The 13,068-nt window shown below is 31.9% G+C and overlaps 1 protein-coding gene across 1 annotated transcript; it reads right to left on the bottom strand.

The window, feature by feature from the left end:
- Positions 1 to 11,188: 11,188 nt before the first annotated feature.
- LOC141703584 (uncharacterized) lies at positions 11,189 to 12,721 on the bottom strand. The gene is made up of 6 exons (XM_074507055.1): positions 12,484 to 12,721; positions 12,218 to 12,391; positions 12,004 to 12,111; positions 11,840 to 11,909; positions 11,658 to 11,756; positions 11,189 to 11,576 (listed from the first exon to the last, which is right to left on the bottom strand). The coding sequence occupies exons 1-6, from the start codon at positions 12,681 to 12,683 to the stop codon at positions 11,481 to 11,483; spliced, it is 747 nt and encodes a 248-aa protein (XP_074363156.1). The 5' UTR covers positions 12,684 to 12,721; the 3' UTR covers positions 11,189 to 11,480.
- Between the last annotated feature and the right edge of the window lie 347 nt (positions 12,722 to 13,068).

Raw genomic sequence — 13,068 nt, forward strand, 5'->3', positions numbered from 1 at the left:
TTTATAATAGGTTCTTAGTGATAAAAGACATGAAAAGAAAAATTGGAGTAAAAAGTGGAATTCATTTCTAATTGTGGCTAGGCGTCAAATGGCTAGTAGTCGGCTCGTATTTTTATGCGAGTAGTCTAGGGTTGAGCAAGATGGAGCGCAACACACTTGCTCAGAAATTTTGAAAAAAAAGAAAAAAAACAAATATAAAACAAAGAAAAAAAATAGAGAGTTAATGCATAATTGATCACGAGTGGGCTCTTTGGTATTCGAGTTATTAAGTTCTTAGGGGACTTTGTGCTTAGTGACCTATGGCTTTTATAGTCTGGGATCCGCTAACCTAACGTTCGCTACATGGATGCCATTGTATAAGTCTTTTGGGGACCTCACTCATTGCACGGTCAAATAAGCATTTGTTTGTTGTATTAAATAAAAAGCATGATTCCGTAATAAGCTCCAGTAATCTTGAAGTGTTATAAGTCATTTTGTGCCTAGAAATTTATTCTTCATATAATCATGTGATTACCTTGAGGATAGTCGAGTTATGATAATTAATCTAGTTTCGAAGCATATATGTTAAGCATCCGCACACACCACGTTTCCGGCTGTATGTTAGTTTGCATGATTTGATTGATCTTTATTCATATAGATTGCATTCATGCATGTTTTTGTTTTTGTTTTTGAGTCTGTGACGCTTGAGGACAAGCATCGATTTAAGTTTGGGGGTGTGATAAGTGGCATTTTATACCACTTAGAACGTCTTATAATGGCTTGAATTGGTGTCTTGAAATCAAGTATTTTGTGTATTTGATGCGTTTTTCTAGTGTTTGTGCATTTCAGGGTATTACTTGCATTTGTGGAGAGGTTTTATCAAGAATAAGCCTTGGCATGTGTTTGGCATTGCAAGTGGGAAGATAGGAACAGAATGCAGCAAAGAACGGGAGTAAAAACAGAGCATTTTCCAGAAGGGGTCTGAGCGCCCGCTCAGGAAGCTGAGCGCCCGCTCAGGAATGCTGAGTGCCCGCTCAGGGACGGAAATTTAAAATAATTATTTTAGACTCCTGATTCTGTTAAGCTTCCAACTTCTGAGATAGCTGGGTTTTGTGGGACTCCTATATAAGTAGTTTTCAGAGACGTTTCACAGGGTGTCGAATCGTAGTATTAATCGAGGAACGAGGAGATAAGGAAGAAGACCGTTTTAGCACATCACAACGAAGAGGAAGCATATTTTCTTGTGATTCTTTATTTCGTTGTAACTTTGGATGCTAGTTTTCTTTACTTTGAACCTATTTACTCTTGTGACGTACTCTAGTTTAATATAAGTAGTTTTAGTTAATATTTTCGTGTGTTATTATCATGTTTTCGTATGAACCCATGGTGACGATGGGTTCATTCATGGGCTAATCGTAATCATGGGGTCGTAATAGATTTACTATGGAATTCTTTAGTTATTTGTTCAATACCTTAGTGTGTGATGATTGTATGATATCTAGTATTGGTTGTGCTTATTCGTCTTATGTGTGTCTCGAACATATAGATAGGGTGTTAATCTCTTGTGAAGCGACAGTGGATCTTGAGGTTTAGAACTTGCCATGCTAGCATAGGTTCATGTATGTGTATGCATGATTAGTGGGTAACTCTAACCGTTTTACTTATCATGTGTAATCATAAGGAATAACTTGTGCTTAAATCGTTATATTGTCAAATTTTGTAGACATATAGGGTCTCAACATAATTGATGCCTATTCAACTTCTATCTTAATTGTGGATGTTTGGTAGAATGGTATTAGTACAACGAAAGTTGGCTTTTATCAGTTTCGTGTTATTCGATTAATATCATCACTGTTGCATGCTAAGGGTAATAACGATAACTATTGAAGGAAGTAGTAATGAAGTTGTGATCTCATGAGTGTTTTAATATTGTTAATTTAAGTGTCAATTAAGTGCTTAATTCTCGTAGTTAATTGTAGTTAATAATTAGTTGATCAAATCTAAGTGTTATTGTCTTGACATTTAGAAGTAATTATACATTTGTGAGTGAGTGTTAATTGAACATAATTAGTCTGAGTCTCTGTGGGAACGAACTAGAAAGTATTCTATATTACTTGTGAACGCGTATATTTGCGTGTATTATTAGCGCATGTTTTCGCCCTAACACTCATCTAGTAGTTTTTTCAACGTTGCTGCCATTTCTTTGTTGGTCTCAGCCTCAGCCCCTTAATTTGTAACATGTTCTTCAATATCGTCGCCTGCCATCATAGTAAACCCACTGGATCCTTAACAAGATTCCCATAGACGACGCCAATTATTTTTACCAAAATTTGTAGGTCTAATGCTAAGGTTGGTTGATTATTTATTTCAGAGATGTTATTAGATTAGGAACAATTTAACTAAAAAAAAGTAAAGCAACATAAAGAATTGGTGACGCGGAAAACCCGTAAATGAGAAAAAACTGTGGGTGAGATTCATTACCCAACCTAAATTCAATCCAATAAATGATTGATAATGATTACAATGGATTTCACATGATACATTGTTTCTTTCTCTTGCTATGATCAGTGCTACTCTCTTATTTGTAGGCTTCATGCTAGGTTAGTGTATTCTTGAAGCTTACAGGATGTACTTCTTCGACGAAGTCTGTGAGTTGTATTTGTGTGTTGTTGTATTTCATTGATGCATGCTTTATATCCACTCATGTACTCATTATCCCCCTTATTCCTCAAATTGGTTTCCTTATCTTCTAGTTTGTTCCTCTCTTTTTCTCTAACTTCCTACTCTTTTCTCCCACTTTCCAATATGGTTGCCATTCTTTTTATATTGCCCGACTGTTACTCCATCGAATTCGGACTATAGATTGACATAGTCTTCTGGTCTTTCTGGTAATTTTCATTGCATTTGTTGGTATCCCGAACGCTTTCTTACTCATCCTGTCTCGTCTATCGCGTTCCTTGTCATCCGTCTTCTGACCATATCATGTCATGACTAAAAATATGGATATAACAGAAACTAAAGAGAATCCAGATAGCTTTATATCAACTTAATATCTGTCTACATAGGTTGCTATCAATTTTTTCCAGCGAGGAACCAAGAAATACTAATTGTTTCGACTTTTACTTAAGCACATCCACAATTAAGGCCTTTATATTTATCAATTTTCTAAAAAAGTACATCTAAATCTAAACTCAGAGTTATTTTTTAATCTTTATAAATTTAACTGTCACATAGAGGAGATCAAGTTCAAAGATTTGGTAGAAGATAAGGAATTGTCTGATTCCTCTAGTGAAGATGATCGTAAAGGATATGAAGATGAGACTTGCGGAAATGAATCTCATCATGATGAGATTGTGGATGAATCGAGATCATATGAGAAATCGGTCCATCATGGAAAAGATGATGATATAGAGTGCGGTTATAGAAGGAAGAATGATTTAAAATGGAAGGCAAAGTTGGTTGATAATGGAGAAAGCACAAATAAGAGTGTTAAGAGTGTTAAGCACAAATAAAAGTGTTAAAATGGAAGAAAAAGTTGGTTAATCATGGACTCGCAATCTTTCATATATATGCACGTCTCTGGTCTTATTTATAGCCTACCATTTTACTAGAAGTCCTAATAGTGTCAACCCATGAATATTTAAGCATACTTGCACCATATTTTCGTAAATATTTTCATAATATAGTAAATTTGTAAAACGAAAAAATTAGAAATCTTATTTTTTTGATAATTTTTCTTAAAATGTTGTAAAATAGTTTATGATTGACATATTTAAACCATCAATCTAATTTATAAATCTATAAATGATAATGTAAATATTTGTTATTGGTTGGATTACAACCTGAAAACTTATTTGTATTTTTGATAAAACTTAAATTAAATGGACCCTTAATGCATACATATGAGTTTGTGTAATTACAAAGTATCACGTGTTATTTAGGAACGAACTTTTGATCCATTTACGGATATGTAGAATTGCTGTCCAATTATACACATCACAATTATTATAATTGAGTATTATATTGATTTAACTTTATTTCTATACTAACAATTTTAAGGTTTTTTTGCTAAATAACAATTTTAACTTTTAATCGTGTTAACATAAATTATTTCGAGTGGCAGACTCCCCACAAAACTGGTTATAATTAGAATCAGTAGGATTTAATAATGTGCAAAGTCAAACTTGAACAGAAACTGTCGAGGAGAGATAACTGATACTTATAGATAAGCGGGAAAATACTCTTATTCGTAGCTCACAAGGAAAGGTTTTAGGTAGTTCCGTACCCAAAATCTACTCCTCTGTTTGCATCATGGTAATAATTCATAAATCACACTATTTGAAATAGTTATCTAAAAATACTCATATTTTTCAAATATTATATTTTTGGGTTTTTTAAAAACTATTCAAATTTTACGATGATACCATAATTTAGACTAAATGCAACTTCTTATACAACATCGTATTTTTACACATATTTTCAGAATATATAGCATTTTTCTGTAAAAAAATTGGTAAAATCGGCAAATAATTTTTCAATTTTTTTTTGATAAATTCCCATTTTTTATACTAAATAATAAATTCATAATAAAAAATGGAAGAACCAACTTATGTCGTATAATGTGTAATTGTATTTCAAATTCTGAAAAAATTAACTTTCACTAGTTTGATGATATAGTTTTTAGTTTGATGCACTTTCGTAATTTATTTTCAAATATCTCAATTTTATTATCTTCTAGTCTATAATAAAATTATAAAAAGTATTTCTCTATTTTTTTTTGGAAGAATAAAATAAGTTATATTACACATATACGTTATCTGAGTTACGAGCGCAGTGGATATAATAGAAACTATATAATTAAAAATAATTGATATTTAGAAAGAAATAAATCTTACAAGTATGCAACGCATTAACTTGCACTTGAAGTATATAATTAATTTAGCATGGAGGAATATTGACCGCGGCTCAAACTTTAAAGCAATAGAAACACCTCAGCATGTACGTGGGTCCAAAGGTTAAAGTGTATAACAACTTCCATCTAATCTATATTTAGCTACCAAAAACGGTTACAATTATATAATGGTAAATTAAAGTTAGTCTTTATCTACTCTTACATAATTGTAGCTAAATTACTAGTAGGTAAATGTAAGATTTCTCGTAGTGTACTAGCAAATTGCATGTTGATTGCGTCTTCTATATAATTAAAGATAATATTAAATTTAATTCTTAATATTATCATAATATAATAATATTCTAATTTTTTTAAATGATTTGTTAATATTAGAATTTTGATCCATAACAAATTAATCCCTTCAACAAACAACATTTTTATAAAATGAATAAAACATAATACCAAATTAAAAATACATTCAAAAAATTATGTTTCATGTCAGTTCATACAATTCGAAAATTAAAAAATGTATAAGATACACAGAAATTTGAAAGAAGCGCCTCAGAAAATTAAGCTATCAGAAGCTGCTTTGTATAAATTGTTCACCGCGGGCATTTATTGCATAGCTAAGATGTTTATTGACCGCTGCTTTTAGCTGCCACAATGTCTAACAGGTAAGGGAACACAATACCAAGTACAAAACATTTGTTTATTTTCTTAAACGTCGGTGTTAAAGTCGGAAAGAACCGCAACAACGGGAGCATGTAGTTCTTGACTATAACCATCTTTCCAGCAATTTTTCGTCCACTTCGACTCCCAAATGCACGTGGAACTTGAACTTATATGATAATTCTTCGCATATCGATCACAACTTTTGATCAATTCTCACCTTTTCCTGAAATAAATTGAACAAGAAAAGTGCAATGAATGTATAGTTCTATGCGAGTGTTAAAAGAATTAAGCACGTGCTCGTGTTTTACAAAGATTAAGTATGGTTCATAGATAGGTAATGCATCAAACAAATGATACACAGTTCAATAAATACATGAGAAAGGTGTCCGTAAAGCATCTAGTAAAATATTAAAACTATAAAGGTGTTCAATAAAAAGATAATTAGACAACTACCTTTACCCTCTATTTCAATAATGGACCACCGTATAGTCAACCCACGGCAGACTAAAAATTGGACATAAAATAAGTTTTATACGAAATATTGATCCTTGCCACATTCGTTAAAAGAGTCGTTGATATGTGTTTAAGTATGGTATCAATTGTGAAAAGAAGTACTTAAAGATAGAACTATTCAAAACTTTATTAAATCTATATGGATGATACTATGGCAAGTTATGGTGAGGGGAGGTCTTGCAGGTAAAGAACGGATAGTATTACGCTACTGGTTAGTTTTGTACTTTCCGATATAGATTACGTGTATGTAGTGGTTTGTTGTATCATTATACAGTTTGAAAAAATTTTAAATTTATGGGGGAATTTTAGGCGCTAATTTTAAAAAAATCATTAATTATTTATCGATGTTTGCTCGCTAATTCCTTTTACTGTTCACACATTTCTTTAATTTGTACTCTAACAATTATTGGGCTATGTACTGCTTATAAAAAGATTTTTTTTTTGAAAATTCAAAATTCAAAATTTATTTTGTAAATATATTAGAGATTTTTACAAAAATACAATTTTTTAATTTTTGTTTTGCAAAAATACGATTTTTCAATTTTTTTACAAAAATACGATTTTGCAACACATTGCAACCCGATATAAGCTCAAATGCAACTCGACGCAACCACAATTTCAATTAAAAGTATTTTTCGGCACTTCTTCGGAGAAATTGCATACGCGGTTGCTTTCAGTTACAAACTGTATTTTTGCATTTTTGTTAAAAGATCGTAAAATTACAAACAAATTTAGAAAAAAATAGTATTTTTGGTAATTTCTCAAAATACTATTGGTTTTTAAAAAAATTGCAAAAAAAAGATATTTTTTAATTTTAATTTTTAAAATGTTGAATTTTCAAATTTCTTTTGAAAAGATACGATTTTTCTGCAATTAGTTAGATGCAAATAAATGCAAATTCGACAATTTTTACAACTCCTTACAATTATATATAACGTAGAATGTAATGAATATTAACCTCGAACCCAACCAAAAAACTATATCTAGCTAGTTGCATGTATAGTTAGACTTTATTTCCACCGTGTTTTTGTAAATAATTTTCATAATATAGTAAATTTGTAAAACGAAAAAATTAGAAAAATTATATTTTTGATAATTTTTCTTAAAATGTTGTATAATAGTTTATGATTGACAAATTTAAACCATCAATCTAATTTGTAAATCTATAAATGATAATGTAAGTATTTGTTGTCGGTTGGATTACAACTTGAAAACTTATTTGTAGTTTCATATAAATAACTATAAAAATATTGGTTTTTAACAAAATTCGAACTTGAGAGTCTCGTAGTATATTTTTTTAATAATTGGATTTAACGGATTCGAGAATTGGACCCTTAATGCATACATATGAGTTTGAGGAATGACAAAGTATCACGTGTTATTTAATAACAAACTTGTGATCCATTTCCGGATATGTTGAATTGCTCTCCAATTATACGCATAACAATTATTATAATTGAGTAGTATATTGATTTAATTTTATTTCTATACTAACAATTTTAACGTTTTTTTGCTAAATAACAGTTTTAACTTACAGGTAAGCAACGCAATGACTTGCACTTGAAGGAGAAAATTAATTTAACATGGAGGAATATTGACCGCGGCTCAAACTTTAAAGCAATACAAACACCTCAGCATGGATGTGGGTCCATAGCTTAAAGTGCATAACAACTTCCATTACGTCGACATTTAGCTACCAAAAACGGTTATAATTATATAATTTTAAATGAAAATTAGTCTTTATCTACTATTACATAATTGTAGCTAAATTACTGGTAGGTAAATGTAAGATTTCTTGTAGTGTACTAGAAAATTGCATGTTCAATGCGTCTTCTAGGTTGGCAAATGTCTTAATACTCTTGTGTGGAAGATTCACGAACCATTATAAGGATGGTCCTGACAATGTAGAACTAAATCCCTTGCACATACAAGCTTCTTTTAAGTCACGTGTGATAGGTACCGTAAACATTCGTTGCTTATATTGTGTGAAGTGTTCCAATAGATCATTAGTACCGTCATATGGCCTCATTTACAGCACCGTAAAGCGTTTCGGTATCTCTACCAAAGCGATGTTTTCATGAAAAGGTGAATCAACATAGCTTATAGGAGTCTCCTTCTCTAATGGCTTTGGAATACCAACGATTCTTTCAATTAAGTCCCTCACTTCATGTAAAAAAAATTTGAATTCCTCTGTAATTTGGTTTCGAGACCTTCTACTGCTATCGCGTGATCTCTTTCTATCATTATCCCCTTCTCGATGCTCAGGATCATCATAACGTTGCTCATCACATTGTCTTTTTATGTTATCACCATTATTTGGTATGTTCTCTATATCCTCTATCTCAATCACATCCTCAGTACCCTTCGTTGGCCCTTCGTGTTGATCCTGTTCCTCAACAATATCAATGTCCAAACGTCTAACAACACTTGGGATCGTCTTCTTTGTTGCTGTCTTGGTTCGTAATTTGGCCGTGGTTAACTCTTTCTTCAACGTCTCATATTCAGAGCGTATCTTCTCCATCTCATCTAGTAGTTTTTTCAACGTTGCTTCCATTTCTTTGTTGTTGCTCTCAGTCTCAGCCCCTTGATTTGTAACATGTTCTTCAATATCGTCACCTGCCATCATAGTGAACCAACCGGATCCTTAACAAGATTCCCATAGACGACGCCAATTGTTTTTACCAAAATTGTAGGTCTAATGTTAAGGTTGGTTGATTATTTTGTTTCAGAGATGTTATTAGATTAGGAACAATTTAACTAAAAAGAGTAAAGCAACGCAAAGAATTGGTGAGGCGGAAAACCCGTAAATGGGAAAAAATCGTGGGTGAGATTCATTATTCAACCTAAATTCGATCCACTAAATGATTTATAATGATTACAATGGATTTCACATGATACATTGTTTGTTTCTCTTGCTATGATCAATGTTACTCTCGTGTTTGTAGGGTTCATGCTAGGTTAGTGTATTCTTGGAGCTTGCAGGATGTACTTCTTCGACGAAGTCTGTGAGTTGTATTTGTGTGTTGTATTTCATTGATGCATGCTTCATATCCACCCATGTATTGGTTATCCCCCTTATTCTTCAAATTGGCTTCCTTATCTTCTAGTTTGTTCCCCTCTTTTTTTCTAACTTCCTACTCTTTTCTCCCACTTTCCAATATGGTTGCCATTCTTGTTATATTGCCCCGCTGTTACTCCATCGAATTCGGACTATAGATTGATATAGTGTTCTAGTTTTTTTGGTGATTTTCATTGCGTTTGTTGATATCCCGAACGCCTTCTTACTCTTCCCGTCACGTCTATCGCCTTCCTTGTCGTCCGTCTTCTGACCATATCATGTCATGACTAAAAATATGGATATAACAGAAAGTAAAGAGAATTCAGATAGCTTTATATCAACTTAATATCCGTCTACGTAGGTTGCTATCAATTTTTTCCTGTGATGAACCAAGAAATACTAATTGTTTCGACTTTTACCTAAGCACATCCACAATTAAGACCTTTATATGTATAATCATGATGATTATAATAGATAGGAAAAAAAGCTAAAGTTATAGTAAATTTAGTAAGAAGTTGCCTACATAATACCAGAGTTTTTTCTAAAAAAGTACATCTAAATCTAAACTCAGAGTTTTTTTTAATCTTTATAAATTTAACAGTCACATAGAGGAGATCAAGTTCAAAGATTTGGTAGCGGATAAGAAATTGTCTGATTCCTCTATTGAAGATGATAGTAAAGGATCTGAAGATGAGACTTGCGGAAATGTATCTGATCATGATGAGATTGTGGATGAATCGAGATCATATGAGAAATCGGTCCATGATGGAAAAGATGAAGAGATAGAGTGCAGTTATTGAAAGAAGAATGATTTAAAATGGAAGGGAAAGTCGGTTGATAATGGAGAAAGCACAAATAAGAGTATTAAGAGTGTTAGCACAAATAAAAGTGTTAAAATGGAAGAAAAAGTTGGTTAATCATGGACTTACAATCTTTCATATATATGCACGTCTCTGGTTTTATCTGTAGCCTACCATTTTTACTAGAAGTCCTAATACTGTCAACCCATGAATATTTAAGCATACTTGCACTTTGACTTCAAACTATAACCATAGATGTCACTACAAGGAAAACTGGCTCAGACAAGTGTTTTAACCCGTTATCTGATTCCCTGAAAACCCGTTGTCTATTGAGCCACCGTCTCTTACATAGATCAGACAACTATTAGAAACAGTTGTGTGAGTCATCGAAGACAACGACCAACTATGAGTCCCCATTGTATTACAACCAGAACAAACAACGTCTTTCCATAAATTCTGTTGTAAAAAGATTTATTAGATAAGTAATGTTAAAAAGGTTGTGTATGTGGTCACTAAGAGTTTTAGAATAGAACATAACACACAACCCTTATTCAGATATATATATTGTCCTCTACCTTAACACACAATTCAAACGATAACCACCGTTGTATTACAACCATAACAAACAAGTATTTTCTATATATTCTGTTGTAACAAGTATACTTAGACAAGTTCTCTTGAAAACGTTGTGTATGTTCTTACTAAAAGTTTAGGAGTAGAACATAACACACAACCCTTATTATTTATTGTCCTCTACCTTAACACACAATTTTCAAAAGATAAAATTTTGTTGTCTTACAACCATACAGACAACCCCTTTATTTTAAATTTGTATTGTTGGAATTGCTTTATACAACATTTTTTTATCACTTGGTATTGTATGATTATGTTTTGCACTTATATTTTAATGTAGAAAGTGTTGTGTGGTCTTCAAGGCATAATTCTTTTTATTCTTAATAGCATTGTTGGACAATGGATAATAGTTAGTTTTGTTCAGACAATGGTTTTTTATTGTGTGAATCTTCTTTTAACAATGTTTAGTTTTAAATAGCATTGTTATATGTTATAAAACATGATGAGCTTGGTCTTTATAAGTGTTGTGTGAGACACAATATAATATGGTTATTGTATAACTTTATTGGCTAAAAGCTCCTCAAACAATGGTTTTTCAAATTAAAATTAAACACAACAACATTATAAAATGAACATGCCATAAAAATTAAAACCCAAACTATCATTCAGATTACAAGCAAATTGTCACCATTACACCAACAATCAACCATCAATCCTTCTATTACACCAACAATCAACCAACCCTCCATTACATGAATCCACTAAACCAATATTTAACCATTGCAACCAAGAACTAACTTATAACCAAGTTTTATCTTAAACAAAACAAGACCATTCAAGTAGAAAGCAAAATATTTTCAGGTGAACATATCCACAAAAACGCCAGTAATTAGAAACAACGTTTAAATAGAGTTAACTACCATGACTAGAACTCCCAAATTTCAACACAAAATATGTTCACAACTCAAAATACCCAGCAGCACTGTATGCAAGTTCAAGTGGCATGCTTCTTCATGAAGTACTTTGCCCATTCAGTCTTTATCTCTTTCAGTTCTTTCATGCCATAACTTAGGTTGCTTCTGCGTAACCACTGAAACATGGATGTAAAAATCACATTTATTTACCACAATACACTTGGATATAGAAAAAAGAAAGATAACTATAACATTACCTTCTCATGAAATTTTAATTCCATATCGGCACAAATCTCTTTCATGTAACCCATTATAAACAAACCACAATCTTTGCTCCCAGTTTGGACAGGTACCCCCTGGAGAACATTAAAAACTTTATATATGTCTAGCTACACTATTCTTGTAGAATAGAGAAATTGATAAAATATACTATATTTACCCCCAGATTCTCCCAAGATATTTTCTTCTTTAAGAACTTCTTTGCTTTTTCCTGGTAGAGTTTGATGGCACTACGAAAATATAATATAGATCAATTGTAAGTCATATTTGTATTTAATTATTAAAGTGATTGTAGTTGAAATAAAATTTTAATATTGTACTCACTTGTCAATCACTTCTGTCCATTCTTCAGTTGCAATCCTGCGCTTCAATGGGTACATGTGATAAACAGTTTGTGAATCTGGATTTACAGCAGTGAGCGTCCAATGATTCCTGATAATTTATGAACAACAAAATTTACAATAACATACAGAGATGATGATATACAAAAAACAATCTTTAAGTAAGGAATATATTATTTATTATAACATGTACTAACACAGCATTATATGGTAGCAGGAAAATTTGTCCTGGTTTAGCGTTCCTGAATCTGATAGATAAGGATTTTGACCTCTCTCCTGGACTACCACAACCAAGTGCGCCTATCATCCCAGGATCAACAAACGTTATCATGTCAACCATCTTGCGCTTTTTCAAATTCTCTTGCAATAAACTGTTAAAAATTGGAGATACAGATTATGAAAAATTCAAAAAAAAACTCAATAAGTATTCATAAAGGCAACAAAACTTTAGAAAAATGCTTACTTGATAAAAATACAAATGGTGGACCCTGATATCTCACCCCCAGAGCACAAAGCGTGCACATCCGATAAAAACAGCGCCTTCTTAGCGGTTACTCCAAAAGCTTCTTGGCATAGATAAAAAGAGTTTACTTGTCCATCAGCTAGGGCATTTTTTGCCCAAAGCCACAGACGTTTCAAAACAGGGGGATAATTCGCACACATGTCCAATACATACTCTGGTTCCGGGACACAATCTTTTACCTTCTTCCATTTTTTCCCAGTAGTTTTCTTGCCTCCCTGAATTGAAAATATAAAAAGAAAATAGAGAATGCAAAGTTAAAGAAAGTTGACATGTTAAGTAATTGAAAATCTAAATTATGTTTTTATTCTTTACTTTTAAAAAACAACATAAGTTTCAAAAGAATTATAATATAAACAGATTTAATTCATTAATACGTAACAAATTAAAAATTGCATCATTATTAATTTAATTATCAAACCTATTTCCAACATTTTAACAAAAATAAATATGTGACAACCACCACAAAATCAACACTGAAATAAGGGGAAAAAATTATTATATAAAAACTGAACCAAACAATTATTC

The sequence above is a fragment of the Apium graveolens genome, unplaced genomic scaffold (assembly GCF_009905375.1).
Source record: "Apium graveolens cultivar Ventura unplaced genomic scaffold, ASM990537v1 ctg6790, whole genome shotgun sequence".
In the NCBI taxonomy this organism is placed as follows: Eukaryota; Viridiplantae; Streptophyta; class Magnoliopsida; order Apiales; family Apiaceae; genus Apium; species Apium graveolens.

Coding starts and splice junctions, on each gene's coding strand:
- LOC141703584 (XM_074507055.1), bottom strand. CDS start 12,683: ATGTGTGCGAATTATCCCCCTGTTTTGAAACGTCTGTGGCTTTGGGCA. Junction 12,112..12,217: donor CTGCTACCATATAATGCTGT/GTTAGTACATGT, acceptor ATAAATTATCAG/GAATCATTGGACGCTCACTG. Junction 11,577..11,657: donor AATTAAAATTTCATGAGAAG/GTAATGTTATAG, acceptor TCCATGTTTCAG/TGGTTACGCAGAAGCAACCT.